General features: G+C 35.7%; 1 protein-coding gene across 2 annotated transcripts in view; it reads left to right on the top strand.

Moving 5' to 3' along the window:
* The window catches only part of TTC6 (tetratricopeptide repeat domain 6), a 222,465-nt gene that overhangs the window by 121,157 nt on the left and 76,483 nt on the right, over positions 1 to 24,825 (top strand). For both annotated transcript variants that reach the window (XM_059181956.1, XM_059181957.1), the window contains 2 exons: positions 14,847 to 14,951; positions 23,866 to 23,958. In XM_059181956.1, coding sequence (XP_059037939.1) covers positions 14,847 to 14,951; positions 23,866 to 23,958 — 198 coding nt within the window. The remainder of the gene's footprint in view (positions 1 to 14,846; positions 14,952 to 23,865; positions 23,959 to 24,825) is intronic.

Raw genomic sequence — 24,825 nt, forward strand, 5'->3', positions numbered from 1 at the left:
GTTTCCTTCTCCTTTTGAATGTTCTAAATTATGTTTGTCAGTTGAAGTAAGAAATTAACATGTTATTAATTGTATATAGAGGAAATGTTTAAAATAGTTATAAATGAGCAAAGGTATAAAGGGAAGTGAGGTTTCATATTACTTGAACTGGTAAAATGATGACATTTGTAGGCTTTGATAAATTATCTTTATAGAATATAATTCCTAGATCAGAACTAAAAAGCTATACAAAGAGACACCCTGAAAAACACCATAGTTAAACAAAAGTAGAATTTAAAAATATTCCAGATAACAGGAAGGCAAGAAAATGAAAACAAAGAAACAAAAGATACCAGAGAGAACAAACAAAACAAAAAATGAAATGGCAAAGCAAATCCCCAAGATAAATGTAAATTGTCTAGGTACACCAATTAAGCAATGGAGATTGTAGAGTAGATTAAAAAACATGGCCCAAGTTACTGGCTTCAAATATAATGACATAGGAGATTGAAAACAAAAAGGTAGGGGGAGGAGTCAAGATGGCGGAGAAGTAGCAGGCTGAGACGACATCAGGTAGCAGGAGATCAGCTAGATAGCTTATCTAATCATTGCAAACACCTACAAATCCATTGGGAAATTGAAGAGAAGAAGAGCAACAATTCTAGAAACAGAAAATTAATTACTTTCTGAAAGGTAGGACTGGCGGAGAAGTGAATCACTACAACAGGCCCTTCCCCCAGAAGATCAACAAGAAATTCAGCCAAGACCAACTTCACTCACCAAGGAGAACAGTGGAATTCTGGAGGAGGAGAAAGCAAATCTTATCTGGACAAAATGACAAGGTGGAAAAACTCACCACAAAAAAAAGAACAAGAGGCAGTACCTCTTATGACAGATCTAGAGTTCAGAATGATGATTCTCAAGGTTCTAGCCAGGCTTGAAAAAGGTATGGAAGATACTAGAGAAACCCTCTCCTGAGAGATAAAAGCCCTTTTTGGAGAAATAAAAGAACTGAAATCTAACCAAGTTGAAATAAAAAAAGCTATTAATGAGGTGCAATAAAAAAATGGAAGCTCTTACTGCTAGGATAAATGAGACAGAAGAAAGAATTAGTGACATAGAAGACCAAATGACAGAGAATAAAGAAGCTGAGCAAAAGAGGGACAAACAGCTACTGGACCATGAGGGGAGAATTCGAGAGATAAGTGACACCATAAGATGACACATTAGAATATTTGAGATTCCAGAAGAAGAAGACAGAGAGAGGGGAGCAGAAGGTATACTGGAGAGAATTATTGTAGAGAATATCCCTAATATGTCAAAGGGAACAAACATCAAAATCCAGTAGATGCAAAGAATGCCTCACAAAATCAATAAAAATAGGTCCATACCCTGTCACCTGATAGGGAAATTTACAAGTCTTAGTGCCAAAGAGAAAAATCCTGAAAGCAGCCCAGGAAAAGAAGTCTGTAACATACAAGGGTAAAAACATTATATTGGCAGCAGACTTATCCACAGAGACCTGGCAGGCTAGAAAGAACTGGCATGATACATTCAGAGCACTAAACGAGAAAAACATGCAGCCAAGAATACTATATCCAGCTAGGCAATCACTGAAAATAGAAGGAGAGATAAAAAGCTTCCAGGACAAACAAAAACTGAAAGAATTTGCAAACACCAAATGAGCTCTACAGGAAACATTGAAAGGGGTCCTCTAAGCAAAGAGAGAGCCCAAAAGTTGTAGTCAGAAAGGAACAGAGACAATATATAGTAACAGTCACCTTACAGGCAATACAATGGCACTAAATTCATATCTATCAATAGTTACCCTGAATGTTAAAGGGCTCAATGCCCCAAACAAAAGACACAGGGTATCAGAATGGATAAAAACCCAAAACCCATCAATATGCTGCCTACAAGAAACTCATTTTAGACCCAAAGACACCTCCAGATTTAAAGTGAGGGGGAGGAAAACAATGTACCATGCTAATGGACATCAGAAGAAAGCTGGGGTGGCAATCCTTACATCAGATCAATTGGATTTTAAGCCAAAGACTATAATAAGAGATGAGGAAGGATTCTATATCATACTCAAAGGGTCTGTACAACAAGATGATCTAACAATTTTAAATATCTTTGCCCCTAACATGGGAGCAGCCAACTATATAAACCAATTAATAACAAAAATCAAAGAAATACATTGATAATAATACAATAATAGTAGGGGACTTTAACATTCCCCTCACTGAAATGGACAGATCATCTAAACAAAAGGTCAACAAGGAAATAAAGGCCTTAAATGAAACACTGGACCAGATGGACACCACAGATATATTCAGGACATTCCATCCCAAAATAACAGAATACACGTTCTTCTCTAATGCACATGGAACATTCTCCAGAATAGACCACATCCTGGTTATAAATCAGGTTTCAACCAGTATCAAAAGATTGGGATCATTCCCTGCATATTTTCAGACCACAATGCTCTGGAGCTAGAACTCAATCTCAAGAGGAAATTTGGAAAGAACACAAATACATGGAGACTAAACAGCATCCTTCTAAAAAATAAATGGGTCAACCAGGAAATTAAAGAAGAACTGAAAAAATTCGTGGAAACAAATGATAATGAAAACACAATTGTTCAAAATCTGTGGGACACAACAAAGGAAGTCCTAAGAGGAAAATATATAGCAGTTCAAGCCTTTCTCAAGAAACAAGAAAGGTGTCAAATACACAACCTAACCCTACACCTAAAGGAGCTGGAGAAAGAACAGCAAAGAAAGCCTATACCCAGCAGGAGAAGAGAAATCATAAAGATCAGAGCAGAAATCAATGAAATAGCAACAAACAAACAAACAAACAAACAAAAAAACCCAATAGAAAAAAATCAACAAAACTAGGAGCTGGTTCTTTGAAAGAATTCATAAGATTGACAAACCCCTGGCCAGACTTATCAAAAAGAAAAGAGAAAGGACCCAAATAAATAAAATCATGAATGAAAGAGGAGAGATCACAACCAACACCAAAGAAATACAAACAATTATAAGAACATACTATGAGCAACTTTATGCCAACAAATTTGACAATCTGGAAAAAATGGATGCATTTCTAGAGACATATCAACTACCACAACTGAACCAGGAAGAAATAGAAAACCTGAACAGACCCATAACCAGTAAGGAGATTGAAACAGTCATTAAAAATCTCCAAACAAACAAAAGTCCAGGGCCAGACGGCTTCCTAGGGGAATTCTACCAAACATTTAAAGAAGAATTAATTCCTATTCTCCTGAAACTGTTCCAAAAAATAGAAATGGAAGGAACACCTCCAAACTCATTTTATGAGGCCAGCATCACCTTGATCCCAAAACCAAACAAGGATCCCATCAAAAAGAATTACAGGCCAATATCCTTGATGAACACAGATGTAAAATTTTCACCAAAATACTGGCCAATCGGATCTAACAGTACATTAAAGGGATTATTCACCACGACCAAGTGGGATTTATTCCAGGGCTGCAAGTTTGGTCCAACATCCACAAATCAATCAGTGTGATACAATACATTAATAAAAGAAAGAACAAGAACCATTTGATACTCTCAATAGATGCTGAAAAAGCATTTGACAAAGTACAACATCCCTTCTTGATCAAAACTCTTCAAAGTGTAGGGATAGAGGGCACATACATCAATATTATCCAAGCCATCTATGAAAAACCCACTGCAAATATCATTCAGACATAGACATATCAAATTTCTATGCTACCTAAAGCAATCTACATATTTAATGCATATTCAGACATAGATATATCAAATGTCTATGCTACCTAAAGCAATCTACATATTTAATGCAATCCCTATCAAATTCCTCCCATTTTTTTCAAACAAAGGAGCAAATAATTCTAAAATTTATATGGAACCAGAAGAGACCTTGAATAGCCAAAGGAATATTGAAAAAGAAAGCCAAAGTTGTTGGCATCACAATTCCAGACTTCAAGCTCTATTACAAAGCTTTCATCATCAAGACAGTATGGTACTGGCACAAAAATAGACACATAGATCAATGGAACAGAATAGAGAGCCCAGAAATAGACCCTCAACTCTATGGTCAACTAATATTTGACAAAGCAGGAAGGAATGTCCAATGGAAAAAAGACAGTCTCTTCAATAAATGGTGCTGGGAAAATTGGACAGCCGCATGCAGAAAAATGAAATTGGACTATTTCCTTACACCACACAGGAAAATAGACTCAAAATGAATGAAGGACCTCAATGTGAGAAAGGAATCCATCAAAATCCTTGAGGAGAACACAGGCAGCAACCTCTTCGACCTCAGCTACAGCAACTTCTTCCTACATACATCACCAAAGGCAAGGGAAGCAAGGGCAAAAATGAACTATTGGGATTTCATCAAGATCCAAAGCTTTTGCGCAGCAAAGGAAACAGTTAACAAAACCAAAAGACTACTGACAGAATGGGAGAAGATATTTGCTAATGACATATCAGATAAAGGGCTAGTATCCAAAATCTATAAAGAGCTTAGCAAACTCAACACCCAAAGAACAAATAATCCAATTAAGAAATGGGCAGAGGACATGAACAGACATTTCTGCAAAGAAGACATCCAGATGGCCAACAGACACATGAAAAAGTGCTCCACATCACTTGGCATTAGGAAAGTACAAATCAAAACCACAATGAGATACCACCTCACACCAGTCAGAATGGCTAAAATTAACAAGTCAAGAAATGACGGATACTGGCGAGGCTGCGGAGAGAGGGGAACCCTCCAACACTGTTGGTGGGAATGCAAGCTGGTGCAACCACTCTGGAAAACAGTGTGGAGGTTCCTCAAAAAGTTGAAAATAGAGCTACCTCATGACCCAGTGATTGCATTAATGGGTATATACCCTAAAGATACAAACGTGGTGCACCCGAATGTTTATAGCAGCAATGTCCACAATAGCCAAACTATGGAAAGAACCTAGATGTCCATCAACAGATGAATGGATAAAGAAGAGGTGGTATATATATACAATGGAATACGATGCAGCCATCAAAAGAAATGAAATCTTGCCATTTGCAATGACGTGGATAGAACTAGAGGGTATTATGCTTAGCGAAATAAATCAATCAGAGAAAGACAACTATTATACGATCTCCCTGATATGAGGAAGTGGAAATGCAATGTGGGGGGCTTGGGGGGGTAGGAAAAGAATAAATGAAACAAGATGGGGTCGGGAGGGAGACAAACCATAAAAGACTCAATCTCAAAAAACAGACTGAGAGTTGCTGGGGGGAGGGGGGATGGGAGAGGGTGGTGGGGATATGGACATTGGGGATGGTACGTGCTATGATGAGTGCTGTGAAATGTGTAAGCCTGGCAATTCATAGACTTGTACCCCTGGGGATAAAAATACATTATATGTTTATTAAAAAAATTTAAAAATTTTAAAAAAGATAAAATAAGTATATCATGCAAACATAAAGAAACACAGATTATTAGTTAATATTAATATCATTAATATCAGATAAAGCAAACTTTGAAGCAAAGAAAATTATCAGAGACAGAGGGGCATTGTATTATCCCACTGAGCCACCCAGGCGCCCGGGGCATTGTATTATGATAAAAAGTGTCAACCAACCAGGAAGGCATAGCAATCTTGAGAAGTTTGTCCACCAAAGAACAGACCTACAAACTATATGAAGCCAAAACTGGAATGAGAAATAAGCAATTCCACAATTGCTTTTGGAGATGTCACCACCTCTCTAAGTAATTGATAAAAACACTTAGAAAATCAGCAAAGTTATAGGAGAACTCAAAATTCCATTAACCAATCTAGTTAAAATTATAGAGCATTTTACCCCCAAAAAGCAGAATAAATATTCTTTTCAAGTTCCCATTGGACATACACTAAGATAGAACTTATTTGTAATGGGCTCAAATTAGAGATCAATAACAAAGATAAGAAAAAAAACTCCAAATATTTGGAAACTAAACAATAAAGTTAGAAGTACCTGTGCATCGACCACAAAGTCTCGAGATTAAAAAATACATATATATATTTATATATTAAATATATAAATACATATATTATATATAACATATATATTTAAGATTTTATTTTTTTTAGAGAAAGCAAGCATGAGCAGTGGGAGGAGTGGAGGGACAAGCATACACCCCACTGAGTGTAGAGCTTAATGGACACAGGCTCAATCCTGGGACCCTGAGATCATGATCTGAGGCAAAGGCAGACATTTAACTGACTGAGCCACCCAGGTGCTCTCCCCACTTTTCTTTAAACTGAAAATGCAATTGTCACTCAGCAATAAAAAGGAAGGAATTCTTGATATATGCAGCTGTAAGGATGAATCTTCGGAGAATTACACTGAAAAAGCCAGTTTTAAAAGATTACATACTGTATGGTTTCCTTATATAACATTCTTAAAGTAATGAAATTATAGAAATGGAAGACACATTGGTGGTTTCTAGGGTTTTAGGATGGGAGGACATTGGATGAGTGTGCCCATAAAAGGACAACATGAGGGACCCTTGTGGTGATGAAAATGTTTTGTATTTTGACTGTTAATGTTAACATATGCTTGTTATATTGTATTATAGTTTTGAAGGATGTTACCTTTGAGGGAACCTAGGTAAAGGATAGGTAGGATCTCTCTTACTATTTCTTAAAACTGCATGTGAATCTACAATTATCTCAAAATAAAAAAATTTAATAAAAAATTATGATCATTAGAGCAAAAAAAAAGCAGTTGAACTTAGTTATAAAGGTAATCTTGAGTGATAATTTGTGTAGCTAAAAGAGAATATATTAAGTGAGAATTCCCACAGCTAAAACCGCATCAATGACTTTCATGCCTTGATACATTAAAAATCTATTGTTGTTCGCCAAAGGCAAGGGAAGCAAGGGCAAAAATGAACTATTGGGAGTTCATCAAGATAAAAAGCTTTTGCACAGGGAAGGAAACAGTCAATAAAACCAAAAGACAACTGACAGAATGGAAGACGGTATTTGCAAATGACATATCAGATAAAGGGCTAGTATCCAAAATCTACAAAAAAGTTATCAAATTCAACACACAAAGAACAAATAATCCAATCAAGAAATGAGCAGAGGCCATGAATAGACATTTCTGCAAAGAAGACATCCAAATGGCCAAAGTCACATGAAAAAGCCCACAACATCATTTGGCATCAGGGAAATACAAATCAAAATCGAAATGGGATACTGCCTCAGACCAGTAAGAATGGCTAAAATTAACAAGTCAGAAAATGACAGGTGTTGGTGAGAATGTGTAGAAAGGGGAACCCTCCTACACTGTTGGTGGGAATGCAAGCTGGTACAGCCACACTGGAAAACAGCATGGAGGTTCCTCAAAAAGAAGAAAATAGAGTTGCTCTATGACCGCAGTTGCATGACTAGGTATTTACCCTAAAGATACAAGTGTAGAGATCCGAAGGGGCACGTGCACCCCAATGTTTATAGCAGCAATGTCCACAATAACCAAACTATGGAAGGAGCCTAGATGTGCATCAACAGACAAATGGATAAAGAAGAAGTAGTATATATATACAATGGATTATGCAACCATCAAAAAACCTGAAATCTTGCCATTTGCAATGACGTAGATGGAACTAGAAGGTATTATGCTCAGCGAAGTAAGTCAATCAGAGAAAGACAATTATCATATGATCGTCCTGATATGAGGAATTAGAGAAACAAGACAGAGGATCATAGGAGAAGGGAGGGAAAAATTAAACAAGACGAAACCAGAGAGGGAGACAAGCTATAAGAGACTCTTAATCTCAGGAAACAAACTGACGGTTGTTGGAAGGAAGTGGGAGTGGGATGGATGGGGTGCCTGGGTGATGGATGTTGGGGAGGGTATGTGCTTTGGTAAGTGCTGTGAATTGTGTAAGACTGATGAATCACAGACCTGAACCCCTGAAGTAAATAATACTTTATATGTCAATAGAAAAAAAATTATTGTTTTGTACTTTGAGTGGATTTTTTAAATCCATTTATGATTTGTAACATTGTACATCAGTTTTTTATTCAAGTTACGTAGTTCTTAAGTATTGATACATTTCACTATACAATATCAAAATATCTATTTTTAATATTACTAGAAAAAGGTTTTAGCATTGTGTTAGTAGGTGGAGGAGGGACAGTAAAATATCCTCCAGACTTAGGAGGCACTTTGAGACTGAAAATGAAGCAAACCACCCCATACTATTCACACAGTTTATTCAGGGTAACTTACTGATAAGGGGGGGTTGGGCACACAAATGATTCAGGTATGATGCAGGTAATCTCTGTCCAATCTGGACCTTAATCCCTAACTTTTATAGAGTGAGGCACATGGAGGTGAGTTCAAAGGGTAGTCATCTCAAGTGACGCCATTTGTGCACCAGTCATCTCAACCAGTCATTGAAAGTGGAGCCTCTGTGTGCTGAGATCAGAATAAGCCCTCTCCCTTCCTGTCAGGGTATACATTAACCTCCATGGGTCCTGGAACATGTGGCACTGAGGGAGGTCTTTGCATGGGCATGAACAAGATGGAGAGCCAAAAATGGAGTCAGTCAACACTCCTACACACTGGGAAGTGAGACTCATGGTGAGAGACTCCTTCTATGTGATGAGAGACACACATCTCCCAGAATTTTCATTTTTGCTAAAAACTTAAATTTTTTCATTGGCACACTTACTCTCAATGGTTTTATTTGAAATGACACAATTGCTTCATTCATTTTCAAGAAAATGTTTGCCGAGTACTCAAATCTGAATGAATAGTTCGATGTTTTTCCTTCAGATGAAAATGTTTTTCCTTCAGTTCACAACTCTAACAATAGCACATGTGTTTTTCCTCACAACCAGTATCCTACTTCACTGTGGCCGCAGGAGCACTCCATGTGTATTTCTCATTCAGTTGCATTGATGTGTACTTTTAAAAAAAGATGTGTTTAAAAGTTGAGATATGGGCTCCTGGGTGGCTCAGTGGGTTAAGCCCCTGCCTTCGGCTTGGGTCATGATCTCAGGGTCCTGGGATCAAGCCCCACATCAGGCTCTCTGCTCAGCAAGGAGCCTGCTTCTTCCTCTGTCTCTTTCTCTGCCTGACTCTCTGCCTACTTGTGATCTCTGTCTGTCAAATAAATAAATAAAAATCTTAAAAAAAAGTTGAGATATAATAAAATTATTATTTTTTCCTCCTTTCTGGCGGACAATTTTAAGGTGCAGCTGCCTTGATTCACGCTGAGCTGCCATCAGTTTTGCCCCCCCCCCTTTATTTTGCGTTATCACTGCAAATTTCAACGCAGAGGAGAGGCAAGTAGCCTCTAAATATTATTGAGTGAATAGTTTTCAGGTGTGGAAAGGTATTGAAAAAGTTTGGAAGGACCCTTGAAAAGGTCTTCAGCTCTTTAGAGTCTCAGACCACATTTTGAAAAGTCTTCATCCTTATGTTTCCTTTATATGAAGCTTAATTTACCCCTAGGAACTAATTTGCACATCTCTCTCCCTTCGTGAACGGAATTTCCCAACTTTGGAAAAGTCAGGAAAGTATAATTTTATTGTATTGGCTTGTAATATACATAGTACCCTTAGGGGTTGTGCAAGTGCTATTATACTAAGTCAAGCTGGTTGCTTAATAGTAATTCAGTTTGCTCTGTAGTATCTATCCTCCTTTTAAGTACTGGCAGCTACCAACCCATCATTTCTAACCATTGTCCTAGTTCTTCTCTTAGAAAGTTCTGGGCATTGCAAAAGAAATCAGTTTACCACTATGAGTGTTTTTTCACTGGTTTAATTTGATAAATTCTCTCCTGAAGGTGCACCTATGCTTTTCCTTGAAAACAAAGTTGCTGTTTGCTTAGTGAGACATTTTCCTCTCTTCCCACTTGGAGGGTTGTATCTTGCTTACTTTAGGGGAATTGTTTTATTCTGGAGGCTTATGCTGCTGGACGTCTATCTACCACATGGAAAGAGTTACTATATTGTGTATGTCCTATCATTTGAATGCCTGAAGTCTTCTTAATTTCTAGGTGATCTTTGGAAGAAGAGCTGTCAGCTGATTTTGGAAGGTTTTATTAATCTTTTTAGCAGTGGCTTCATGGCTCTAGGTCTATACAGCATAAAGTGATGCAGCGCGCCCAGCAAAACAGAGGACAAATGAGATGCAAACTTAATTTTGAATTCGTATGGTGGACAAATTAACCGGACAACTACAAAATCTGCTTTTCTCTAAATACTCTGTCAGTAGATAGAAAACGTGATGAAGTGAATGGAATGGTTGATGTATATCTAACTAGAAATAAAAGTGGTCAAGGCTCAATGTCACCTTATAATTGTGGATCTTTATTTACTGTGTTTAGGTCTTTGTATATTACTCTAAAAAGTCTGTAACATCTATACTCTGGGAGATGTCCCTCTTAAAGTTTCATAGTTAATGCTGAAGTGATGCTTACATATTGATGCTTTAAAATTATTTGAGGTCATTTTTCTCTTGAAAAATCTTTTTAGGGAAGATGAATAGCCAAATTAAGTGTTAAAGTTAGTGGAAATGTTATTACCAATAATACCATGCATCCAAGCAGCTATTATTTTTAAAATCTTACCACATTTTCTTGAACATTTTGCCATGAATGCCTGATTATTTTTCTGCCTCCATTTAAAATTTTTTAATTTTTATAATTTTTTTATTATGTTGCTAGTCACCATACAGCACACCTTAGATTTTGATGTCAACTATTTTTAAAAAAAGATTTATCTATTCATTTGAGAGAGAAAGAGAGTGCATGCATGTGTGTGCAGGGGGAGGAGAAGAGGAAAAGGGAGAGAATCTCCAGCAGACTCCCCACCAAGTGCACAGCCCAACATGAGGCTTAAACCCATGACGCTGAGCTCACGACCTGAACCAAAATCAAGAGTTGTACACTCAGCTGACTGAGCCATCCAGGCACCACAATGCCTCTGACCATTTAAAAAAATAATTTTGTCTTTTATTGTTTGCTTTATTATTTATTGATAATGAACTTAATTTTGTAGAATTATTTTAGAGTACAGAAAAGTTACAGAGGTATAGAGGTTTCCCATATATTACACATTCTGTTTCCTCTGTTATTAACATATCAATATTGGATTGAATAGTGACCCCAAAGAGCTATATTTAAGTCCTAACCCACAGTACCTGTGCATGTGACCTTATTTGAAAATAGGGATTTTGCACATGAACAGACACTTCTCCAAAGAAGACATACAAATGGCTAACAGACATATGAAAAAATGTTCATCATCATTAGCCATCAGGGAGATTCAAATCAAAACCACATTTAGATTAAAAAAAAAAAAAGAAAATAGGATCTCTGCAGATATAATTCAGGATTTTGGGATGAATCCTGGATTTAGAGTGGGCCCTAAATCCAATAGGACAGGGTCCTTATAAGAGGAAAATGCCACTTGAACGCACAGGGAAGAACATGTGACAGCAGAGGCAGAGATTAGAATGACGCAGCTGCAAGCTAAGGAATGCCAAGGACAACCACTTCAAGCTCGAAAGAGGGAGGAAAAGATCATTTCCTAGAGCTTTCAGAGGAGCATGGACCTTCCTAAAACATGACTTAGGACTTCTAGTCTCCAGAGCAGTGACAGAGTACATTTCTGTTAGTTTAAACCACCCAGTGGTAATTTGTTATGGCAGCCTTAGGAGACTAATACAATTGACAGTATCATGACCCCGTATTTATACATTATTATTAACTAAGGTCCATACTTCATTCGGATTTCTTTAGTTTTTATATAATGTCCGTTTTCTGTTCCAGGATCACATCCAGTTGTCATGTTTAGTTGCCTTAGGTTTCTCTCGGCTGTGACAGTTTCTGACACTTTGGGGGAGTAGTGGTCAGATATTTTGTAGAATGTCCTCCAGTTGGGATTTGCCCGATGTGATTTTGAAATTAAGACAGCCAAGGTAAAGTGCCATTTTGATCACATCATATGAAAGGTACAAATTATCAACCTGTGTTATTACTTCTGATGTTAATGATCTAAGGTAGTGTTTGCCAAGTTTCTTCTTCATGTAGTCTCCCTTTCTCTCCGTTTCCATATTGCAGTCTTTGGAATGTGGAGTTGTGCTCTACCTTCCTGAGGGTAGAGTATAACAAAAAATTTAATCTGTATTTGTACAGATTTGTCTATTCTTATATTCATTCAATTATTTGTCTCAGTATGACTCATGGATGGTTATGTTGTACTTCAAGTTATATTCTAATAATACTTTATTACTATTATTATTATTATTGTTTTGCTAACATATTTTGAGCTTTGGTTATTAAGAGTTCCTTCAGTTGGCTCCTAGGTCTCTTCTTTTTTTTTTTTTTTTTTGAGATTTTATTTACTTGACAGACAGAGATCACAAGTAGGCAGAGAGGCAGGCAGAGAGAGAGGAGAGAGGAGGAAGCAGGCTCCCTGCTGAGCAGAGAGCCCGATGTGGGGGATCGATCCCAGGATCCTGAGATCATGACCTGAGCCGAAAGCAGAGGCTTTAACCCACTGAGCCACCCAGGCGCCCCCCTACGTCTCTTCTAACATATCCCATTATTGTGGGATTTTAAAATATATCTTTATTTTTTAATACTTTTTAATACTTTTTTTCAAAAACAGGTTCAGAGAAAGTCAATTACCGTATGGTTTCACTTACTTGTGGAACATAAGGAATAGCCTGGAGGACGTTAGGAGAAGGGAAAAATGAAGGGGGAGAAGTCATGGGAGATGAACCACGAGAGACTATGGACTCTGGGAAACAAACTGAGGGTTTTAGAAGGGAGGGGGGCGGGGAGAGGTGAGCCTGGTGATGGGTATTAAAGAGGGCACAGATTGCATGGAGCAGTAGGTGTTATACGCGAACATGAATTATACACTACATCAAAAATTAATGATGTACTGAATGGCAACTAACATAACACAATAAAAAAAAAAACCCCAAAACAAAAATAAACAAAAAAAAACAGGCTCTTCTTATGTATTTCCTGCCCTAGTCCATAGACTCAGCCAGTTATATAAGAAACCCTAGTTGCCTTTATTGGAGAATGTGATTAGAAAGTAAGATCTAGGCATTAGGTGTGCTTGTTGGTACCAGGCCTCCTCAGCTGACACAGCAAGGAACTATGTTTGGTATAACTCCTGTAAATATTTCTATATGTAACCATCTGTGTCTAAATTAAGCTAAGTAAGACTTTGTACTGATGTCTTCAACTCTAATCCATTACCACATGATCATTCCAACCTCCTCCCTTGCTTTTCTCTAACCTCCAATCCAATAGCGATAGCCCTGGCTTCTACCGTCTTCCATCTAATTTACTTAACTGTTCAATTCCAGTAGAGAAGTATCAGAATTATTAACCCACGTTTCTGTGAGATACAATTTCACAACTAAATTCAGTGTTATGTACAATTTCTTTTGCCTTTACTCTTATAAACTATATTCTTTTCCAAAGCTACTAAGGTCAACAACTCTCCCCCCAGCCCCTTCAGTGAGGTTGTTTCATACATTTCTAATACAGTTAGATTCTGCATTCTACCCTGGGATTCCTCTTGATTTCCTAAATGATTTTTTAAAATTACATACATAGGGGCGCCTGGGTGGCTCAGTGGGTTAAAGCCTCTGCCTTCAGCTCAGGTCATGATCCCGGGTCCTGGGATCAAGCCACGCATCGGGCTCTCTGCTCATCGGGGAGCCTGCTTCCTCCTCTCTGCCTGCTTCTCTGCCTACTTGTGATCTCTGTCTCTCAAATAAATAAATAAAATCTTCAAAAAAAAAAAATTTACATACATAAGGTTTCTCTCTTTGAGCTCTAAAGTTCAGTAAGTTTTGATAAATGCATGTTATATAGCCACAATTCCAGTATCAAATAGAATATTTTAACCTCCCATGGGGTGACTGGGTGGCTCAGTGGGTTAAGCCGCTGCCTTTGGCTCAGGTCATGATCCCAGGGTCCTGGGATCGAGTCCCGCATCGGGCTCTCTGCTCAGCAGGGAGCCTGCTTCCCTCTCTCTCTCTGCCTGCCTCTCTGTCTACTTGTGATCTCTGTCTGTCAAATAAACAAATAAAATCTTAAAAAAAAAAAGAATAACTTCACCTCCCTAAAAATTCACCTATGCCTGACTAAGTTTTATTTTGAAAAAGTTTGAATAAACAAACAATTATAGAAACCAAACTAACGTACACTTGGGGGCACTTCATCAAGAATTGATGCTTTTTGTCATACTTGTTTTAGATTTTTAAAGTAAACCTGAAAAATAAGTCCTTTTGTACTTTTTTCTAATTCTTTTTCTCTTCTTCCCTACTTAAGAGCAGTTACTGTTATAATTCTGGTCTTCTTCGTCCATGATTTTATACTTTAATAGATATATTTGTGACACTAAACAATAAAATACTGTAGTTCTGTGTGTTCTAGAGATAGTTATATAAGGGACACTATTTTGTTTCCATCTTTCTAAAACTTCCTTATTATGCTGTCAATATTAGGCTTCTAAGATCCATCTATGGTTTGTAATTTTGGGGCTTGAATAGCCCTATAGTATTAGTTATATGACTATGTCATATTTTATTCATCTGTTTTTCTATTAATGGACATTTAGATTGAGCTTTGTTTTTTGCTGTTTCATAGCTATATTAATTTTTTTAAAGATTTTATTTATTCACTTTACAGATAGATATCACAAGAATTTCAGAGGCTGTGGAACCAATCAATTCACTATCTGGGCCACTAGAAATACTTTTGATAGGAGTTTGGGTTTTTAAACTACAGATTGTTTGTTAGTTTCTAATAGACTTATTTTATTTTCAAAGGTGTCTGCTTATCCAGGATGTACGAAGTTGTTTTGGAGTCTAACTTCACCCAAATTCTCTGCCCCAGTATCTGTTATGAAGGAAACTCTGTATCCAGAATACGAGGTAACATGCAGAATGACTTTTCTTTGTTGTTGTTTAATAATTAAATGGTGTAATTGATCATGACATTAAATTTTACTGGATAGTTTTCTGGAAATTGTCAGACAACTATTGGCATAACTAAGAATGACTAGATGGTACTATAGTATTATACTTAATCTGTATTACTTTAGCCAGTCAAGAAAATTGTTATGTTTTCTTTTTGAAAAAATATTTTACTTGACTGAAGTTCCAAGATATATAAGATCTTCATGTCATTGGTTTTTAAAGTGAACTTTTAGTTAATTTAATGTTAAAAAAAGCTCAATATCACCCAATATGATTATCACTGTTTTTTTTCTTCCTTCCTTAAACAGTGTTTTCTCTCAGTTTATGGTATAGTGATTATTTTAAAACTTAGAAAAATCAAGAGACGAAAACCAAGTTCATCTTTTATTGGTGAAGAATTTCTGCAAGGTGATTATGGCCTACTTTTTGGGCCATTTTCTTTTATGGCTAAAATTTTTTCTTCCTCTTCCTTCTTTTCTCTCCCCTCTTTCTTTTTCCTTTTTATTTTTTTTCCTCTTAAAACAGTTCTGTGATGAACATTATTGTGCATAATCTTTTAATGGTACTTAGGGTTATTTTATATGCATGGGATTTAAGGCAGCTTACTAAAACTCATATTAGAAAACAATAAAACAAGTAGTTGAGGAAGTCATAGGCAGAATATGAGAAAGTTAATAGTGTAATAGAGTCAAAGGCAAAATTAAATTAAAAAATTTCTGTCCATATATGCTGTTGCTTGAAATGGAAAATCAATTTACCTCTTGCCTTCCTTGCAACCAAGGCATGGATGGAATCACATTCATATTTGACCTATTCTGAATGTTAATATTGAAGCATCTTTACATTTTTTAGATTACCTGGTCATAGTGTATTATGCTTAAATATTATGTTGAATTCTTTTCGGCAATATTTTATTTTTAATATATATTCATGGTAAAATATGTATGTAATATCATTTATTTCCTTCACTGAATCCTCCTATTAGGCTTATTCTTGCTTCAAAAAGTTAATTGGGGGGCGCCTGGGTGGCTCAGTGGGTTGAGCCGCTGCCTTCGGCTCAGGTCATGATCTCAGGGTCCTGGGATCGAGTCCCGCATCGGGCTCTCTGCTCAGCAGGGAGCCTGCTTCCTCCTCTCTCTGCCTGCCTCTCTGCTTACTTGTAATTTCTCTCTGTCAAATAAATAAATAAAATCTTTAAAAAAAAAAAAAAAAAAAAAAAGTTAATTGGGTAGCATTTCATTTTTTAAAAATACTCTGAAATTAATATAACATAGAAATAATCTAGAAAATTTGGAACAACTCAGTGGAACATTTGAACCATTTGCGAAGGTAATTGGTTGACAATTAGAATTTTTTCTTTTCTATATTACACTGTATGTCAACTAACTAGACTTTAAAAAAAAACTTAAAAGAAAAAAAAGAATCCTGTGCTTAGCTTATTGAAACTACACTGAGTATAATATGCTTTCAAGTATATCTTCATTATGATGTAAATGTTTGCAAACGTATGTACAGAAGAATATTGGAATAATTTATGCTTAACTCATTGAAAAAAAGCATTTTTTCTTTTCTAATTTTTGGATTGTTCAGTGTTTTTTATTTGTTTTATTTTTTATTTTTATTTTATTTTATTTCTTATATTTATTTTATTTCCGTTTAGTTAACATACAATGTTATATTGGTTTCAATTGTACAATACAGTGATTTAACAATTCTATACATTACTCAATGTCATCATAATAAATAATATACATATTATTTAATATATATATATTATATAATTTATATAGATAGATATAATAAACATACTCTTTAATCCCCATCACCTGTTTCACCCTCCTCCAAAGAGCAGGGACCCAACTGTGCCTTGGATCACAGTTTAAGGTAACCCCAAACTGAAAGCTCATGCTTTCAGTCAGCTTCCCTGCTCTGATACCTGACAGCTCTGCCACACTCAGACTCCCCCAATCTTTCTGTGACCCTGCGGGATGTGAGACCACAATGTCCCCGCGAGGGCTCCACCCCCATTTAGCCTCTGGAGTAATGTCCCTCACTGGAGCAAATTTCTAAAGTTCTGATTTTGTGCTCCATTGCTCTGCTGCTTGCCGGGAGTCGCTGCCCACTCCCCCACCCGGTTTATCTTCCCATGGCTTCAAATTCACTTCTCTGCATGTCCTACCTTTCAGGAAGTGGTCGATTTTTTATTCCTAGAATTGCTGCTCTTCTTCTCTTCTATCTCCTGTTGCGTTTGTAGGTGTTCAGAATGGTTTGATAACTATCTAGCTGAACTCCTGGGATCTGATGTCATTTCATTCTGCTACTCCTCCGCCATCTTGCTCTCTTCATCTTTTGTTTGATCTATAAAACACTGTGTATGTAGGGACACCTGGCTGGCTCAGTTGGAAGAGGATGCAACTCTTGCTCTTGGGGTTGTGCATTTAAGCTCCGTTGGATGTAGAGATTACTAAAAAATAAACTTAAAAAAAAATAAAAATAAAAAACACTGTTGGGGATTTTTAGCAATTGAGTCTTACCTATTTCATTACGTGTTACCAGTAGTTCTTTTATGTGATTAGAAGCTGTTTTATCCTTATTATGAATTTAGTAAGGTTTTATGGTTTTTATGAATTCTGTCTCATCAATTTTAAATGACCAACTTTGGCTCTTTTAATGCTGGAATTCTATTGTAATATGGCTAGCCTTGTGTTCTTTTCTGTTTGTATTCAGGAATATTTCCATTATAATCCTTTGCTGTTTTTCTTTGTTTTTATTTGGTTTCAGAGGAGCTGTGTAAGTGGTATATGGTTAATTTGGTCTACTACTACTACTATTTACTACTACTGCTACTACTACTACTAATTATTATTATTATTATTAATTTGTGGTTTCTATCTTTTAAAAATTTTATTTATTTATTCTCCCTCTTGTTAAACCACTACTAATTTCTTTAGCAATATTATTGCTTTTGCTGTTCTGAGTAACAAGGCCAATTAAAATGACTTAAGAACTTGCACAAGTAATATATTAATACTTAAGTGGAGAAAAAATTCAAATGATACAGCTGTACATGACATAGAGAGCACTCCCTACCTTGAATGCTGTCCCTTCCCAGTTCTCTTCTCTCTGAAGTTTACTAATATTAAGTGCAGTGTGTATATCCTTTCAAACATTTTTTTTTCATTTATGTAATGCAAGTGTGGGGAAATTAATGTTTTTACATGTGTGGAATAATATAATATATATTATTCTGCATCTTGAGTTTTTTTGCTTAAAACATACTTCGATTTGCATTTATTATTTACTATGAGCCAGCCACTGCGCCAGCCACTTCATGTGTATTATCTCATTTGACTCTCCTACGAACCCAGAGAGGTACTAATTATGTCCCCATTCAGAAAAAGTCCCCTTTTTCCCATTTGTTCTGTTACCCGTTTTCCTTACTTCTTCCTGGTGCTAAAAGCCACTAACCCAGTTTTAAAGGGTATATTAATTATTCATTGCTGCAAATCAAATTATCCCCAAATTTAGCAGTTTAAAACAGCAAACTATTATTATCACAAAACAGTTTCCGAGGATCTGGAATCCACAGTTTCTAGACTAACTGGGAGGTTCTGGCTCAATCTCTCTACGTGGTTTTAGTTAGGATCTCAGCTGAGGCTGCATCATAAAGAACAAACAAGAAACAAAAGAAAGACAACCTTCCCACAAACCATATGGGCATATATATCTTTGTATACATATGTATATTTTTCTATTTAGAATTCTTGGTCAAAGTACATGTGTAATTTAAGTCTTGAACAGTTGTTGTGTATATTTGCATTTCCTTTACTTAAGTATAGCTTAAACCTTTTATTTATTTGAGAAGATAATGTTTTTTTGGGAAAAATATGTAGTGGGCTAAAATGAAAAGGTTCATAATGTAAAGTATATAAAAGATTGCCTTAGTGTAAGATTGGTGAATACTAATTTGCAGAAGTAGGTATGGCATCCATGCAAATGTGATGCTCCCATCTCCTTCAAGAATCTGTTGACATAAGCATACTTGACTGCCAGCCTCCAGCTGCTGTCTTGTAGATCTATCAAGGCATTCAGTCTAAGGTCATTTTCCCTCTGGGCTTCTCCTAGTCAATGAGTGAGCACAAGAGGTTTGCTAGAGGTGACCCATACCTCCTTGATGTGGGATTGTTTCAACAGGAGGCTTTGGCTCAGGAACTTTCCATCTGTCTGGCTGAATCTCAGAACTGCTTTGTGATCTGAAGCTCTTCCTTCTCACTCCTTCCTCTATCTTCCCCTTTCACAGGTGTCAGACTACATCATGGTCTGAAGGTTTCCTACAACTTCCTCTCTCTGTAGCCTCCACTGGTTGTATCTTCTTCTAATGGAAATGGCCCAGCTGGGGGGCAATACAAGTAATATGAAATATTATTCATTATACTGTAAAGAGTGCAATATTTTCCAAACCCTATGTTTATAAAGTAGAAGCATGTATTTTTCTCTGTTTGTATTTAGAAAATGTGAGTACAGGGAATTGAGAGTAGACAGAAGTTTCTGAACAGAAATAAGAATCATAGCAGGACTAAAATTGGTTTATAATTGGGAGTGGTTACAGCTGGTGATGATGGAGTAACCCATTAGAAAGATGGTCCAAAAGTAAGTCCCTGCTGGTGGTTATTCATACCTAAAGTCTAGAGGAAAAAAGATCCAAAAGGACTTTCTGGCATAAAAAGATGGCCCAGGACACTTTTCATGCATCCCAACTGGAACCAGACTTTTGTTCAAAGAATCCTTTGTTCAAAATTTCCTTTGAATGGGAAATGGTATGTAGATACAAAGGTTTGTGTGCCCTATGTTCTAAAGGTAAATTTACCATGTTTATATATATTGTGATTACTGGTGTTTTTAATTTTATCTTGACATATTATTCATGTTTTTTATTGACACTGCCTTTGTTTGTTTTATTCTTTTATTATTTTTCTTAATTTAACTTTTGTTGTTCCTTTTTTAAAAAAATCGGTGGTCTAAATACAATATACTCTGGTTTTATTTTTACTTTTTCAACTATTTTGATAAATTGTGTTTTATTATCCCTATTTTGGAAGTATATATACTATTTCTTATTCTTATGGTGGTTTCCCTAAATAGACATCTTTAACTTACAATCTTATGTTCATCAGTACCTTTGTAGTCTTCCAGGAAAATACAATGACTTTAAAACCTTTCAATTCCATTTACCCCTTCTTGACTTGATATGTTTTTATTTCATTATATTTTTAGATCTTTATCTTTAAAAACCCTCAATACATTGTTGTTATCATTTTATACAATATTTCTTGTATTTTTATCCATAAGCTTATCCCTTTCTTTTTTTCTTTTCTTTTTTTCCCCCTAGCATTTCAGAACATTGTCTGAAGTCATTTTATTTTTTGCCTAAAACATATACTTTAGAATTTGTTTTAAGAGAAGTGGGAAGTCTGCAATTAGTGAAAATATTGATTTTTCTGTTTCAAATGTCTTTAATTAGCTCATTCTTGAGAGAGATTATACCTCTCTCAAGATGTATGTATGTATGATGTATCTTACATATGTATGTATGATGTGTCTTGAAGATAGTTTATTTTAGCACACTAATGATATTCTAATATTCTTCACCACCCACTGTTGCTGTTGGGAAATAAGTCTTTTTTTTAAATTTTAAAAAAAGATTTTATTTATTTATTTGACAGAGATCACAAGTAGACGGAAAGGCAGGTCGTGGGGGGAGCAGGCTCCCCACTGAGCAGAGAGCCTGATGCGGGGCTCAATCTCAGGACTGGGATCATGACCTGAGCTGAAGGCAAAAGCTTTAAACCCACTGAACCACCCAGGTGCCCCTGGGAACTAAGTCTTAAATATGAATATTTTTCAAGGAGAGTAGATTCCTTTCTTCCTCCCAAACTGGCTACTTTTAAATTTTTCTCTTTTCTTCCCTATTTTCATTATGATGTGGCTAGCTGAAGATTTTTTTTTTTTTTTTAATTTATGCTTTGGAATCATTGGGATTTTTGAATATGTGATTGGATGTCTTTCATCAACTATGGAGAATTTTTAATCACTATCTCTTCAAATGTTGCCTCTGCTCATTCTCTCTTTCAATTTTTGGGACTTTAATCTATAAGTATTAGGTACCTTTTTCCTCTTGATGCTGGATACAGGATAATTTTCCTTCTGATCTATCTTATAGTTCAAGTCAATTAGTTCTTTCTTCAGGTGTGTCTAAGCTACTGTTAAACTTGTTTACTCTATTTTTTAATTTACTTTTGTGTTTTTCTTTTTAGAATACTTATTTTTTTCCCAAATCTGTTTTGTTCTGGCATTTTATTTCTTTATGTACCTGTCTGTCTTTAAATTTTTATTATTATATTTAAAACATTACTTTTAGGAGACATTTGAGACCAAAAATGACAATTTCTTTCTTCAGAGAAATTTTTTGTTAGAACCTGGGATTCTTAGGATTCAGAAATAGTCTTAGTCAAAGGTTGAAACCTGAGTTTCTTTGGCCACCCTTGTGATGGAACTCAGGTTGAAAGTCTACACAAAGGTGGTTTACTTCCACTGATTCTTTTTTTTTTTTTTTAGAGATTTGCTCCACATCCAACATGGATCTTGAGCTCAGGACTTGATCTCTTGAGGTCACAAGTCACATGCTCTACTGACTAAGCCAGCAAGGCATGCCTACTTCTATTCACTCTTAATCTGGGGGTGTAGCATCCCTGTAGCCTTGGATACTTGCATATTTTTTATATGTACAATATTATACAATATATTACATATATGTAAATATATATAAGTAAATCAGTCTCCATACCTTAGGTAGGTTCTGGGCTTCAATTTCTCTCATCTTTGCCCCAAGAAGTCAGTTTGCAGCTCAGACTTGCAGTTGCTTTGGTAAATATGAGAACAAAAGCGTCTTGATTATTGGGCTTACTTTTACAGGTTCTTGAATTTTCTTAGATTTTTGGCTTACTATTTCTTCATCATCATGTTAACTTTTTGATGCTTTGAAGATTGTATTTTTTTGTAGTATAAGTAGATTTCTTAGTTTTCTTCAGTAGAATTACTTAGTCTGCCATAATTAGAAGCAGAGTCATAATAGGCTTTTAAAGTAGCAAAACTGGTTCCATTTCTACCTGCATCCCAACTTTTATTGAGTGAATACCAGTTTTTGCAATATCTCTGGAGTAGAGCAGGAGGATAGGATTTTTACATCAGATATCATATAAACAATAGTTTCTCTCTCAAGACACATTAGTTTGGCCAATATCTTGGTAGGTTCCAAGAATCTACCATATGAACCATGTTCTCTTTTAAAAAAGCAACCATTGGGGCACCTGGGTGGCTCAGTCAGTTAAGTATTTGATTGTTTAAATAATTTTTAAAAATATTTTATTTATTTATTTGATAGAGAGAGGGATCACAAGTAGGCAGAGAGGCAGGCAGAGAGAGAAGGGGAAGCAGGTTCCTTGCTGAGCAGAGAGCCTGATGTGGGGCTCAATCCCAGGACATTGAGATCATGACCTGAGCTGAAGGCAGTGGCTTAACCCACTGGGCCACCCAGGTGCCCCTAACCATTTGATTCTTGATTTCAGCTCAGGTTATGATCTCAGGGTTGTGAGATTGAGACTCAACGATGGGCTCTGCCCTGGGCATGAAGTCTGCTTGAGACTCTCTCTCCCTCTCTCTCCGCCCCTCTCTATCTCTCCATCTCTCTCTTAAAAAAAAAGAAAAGAAACTAAAAGAGAAAAAAGTGACCACTGATTATTAGTATGTTTTACTATTTTGATATCTGCAAAATACAGTATTAAGGCTTTTGTCCTTATTGTTAAAAGCATTTCCTTAAATATACAATAGTTGTTATTCTGTCATATTTGAATATTTTGTATAAACATATGACAAAATAGTTCCAAAATCTCATGTGAGTCACGTAGTTTATCTTTGAAGAATAACAGTGACCAAGTATCCTTCTGCTTTAATAGTTGTCTTACCTTACACTGCACTATAGCTACATTATAAAAATATAATAGAACATGAAAAAAAATCAATGCTGGTGATTCCTAAATTACCCACAGCCTTTTCCATATCTGTTCCATTCTCAATGATAATTTCATGGTATTTTTTAAAAGCTAATTTTCTACTGAATAAATATTTTTTAAATTTGAAATGTTATTTGTTTGAGACCTAAACATTTAAGCAAGTTTGAGACCTAAACATTTAAGCAAGGTAGCAGCATGATTTAATTCATCATAAATACACCAGATGTCAAACTTAGATCTTCTAGTTGTTTCTATATAGCCAAATCACTGATTATAAGATAGAAGGATAACACATTTAATAATAATTGTAATGATTGCAGCAGTTTACCCTTACAACAATAAATATACATATATAACTTACTTGGTGGAGTTTGAATTATAAACATTTAGTGAGATTTTCACTCCAATAAAAATTTAGAATGATTACCTGTATTTGACAGTAAATAGTTCTATATTGACAATGAATGCAAATAAGTCTTATTCATAATTCTGATATTGATATACTAAATAGATTTAATGCCAAGCTATGAGATCATGGTATAATTGATTGCTTCTAAGATTAGTACCAGAAGTAAGGTAGAAGTATCTATTTGGCTAATGGCCAACATGAAAGCTAAATTGTGGGTTTGGGCTAAATACTAAGCCTGTTATAGCTGAACTTTTGATGTATTTCTGGTAAGTGTTGTCTATAATTCTACTTTTTCCAATACGTTTCTCTTTTGGTAATAAAGGCACTATGAAGTAACAATGATCATAAGCTTTTTAAAGTATAATTTAAAACTGTTATCTTTTTATTACAGAGTATTCAAACAAGCAGAATATTAACTGAGAGATTTTCAGCTGAAAGCAAGGAAAGTGTCGTTATTTTAAATCAGCATAGCAGAAGTACTAAGGTATGTACAATTTTTATTCTAAATTGTGGGTTGATTGCTTTATCTGCCAATAGCTCAGATATATTATTTCTAGTACTTCTGAAAATTATTTCTTGGTGCTTCCTTAGGGAAATGCCTCAGAACATTCACTACTGGTATCTTTGCTGAGGACATATATCCTCTTTTTCAAGTATATTTGTTGTCTTTGTGATGCTTAGAAGAAGTTATTTACTAAGTAATAGCAGAATATATAATTTTCTTAAAATTTTGAAAATTTCTGGTCTTGTACTTTGCCTAGGCCTTATATGATTCAAGAAACATATCTGTGAATGTTTAGACCCAATTGATTGGTTTTGGCCATGAAAAAGTAAAACTGGATTTTCTAGGTGGTGATTAGACTCATGCTCATGGCTTTGGTTATCTTTGTAGTGTAATCAAGTAAGCTAATTAAGTAATAAACATAATTGGAGAGAAAAGAGATAGTGATTGAGAGAAATTGAGAGAAGAAGTAAAGTATAAAGTATATATAACTGGTTTAATATGTGTCTTGAACTTTATGGGAGACGAATAAGAAACAGTTTTATTTTTTCTTTCATTAGTGCCTTCAGACCCCTTCTCCCCTTGGTGATATCTTGGGATGCTGAATGGCACAGTCTCAGTGCCATGGGACAAATCAAATCCTATTCTAGTCAGTTAATTAGGTTAAAAAGATGTCTATGCCCCTACTTTATCCCCCATACAGTTAGGTGATACTTTTTTGGGGGAGGGGATAATGTTTCTAATTAATATAGATCACTTTTTTACTTACTAAGTATTCATCCTTAAGTGTGTTTCACCTTTTTTATTCCTCACCAACCTGGCATCATAGCAATCTTCATCACTGTTTTA

The sequence above is a fragment of the Mustela lutreola genome, chromosome 7 (assembly GCF_030435805.1).
Source record: "Mustela lutreola isolate mMusLut2 chromosome 7, mMusLut2.pri, whole genome shotgun sequence".
In the NCBI taxonomy this organism is placed as follows: domain Eukaryota; kingdom Metazoa; phylum Chordata; class Mammalia; order Carnivora; family Mustelidae; genus Mustela; species Mustela lutreola.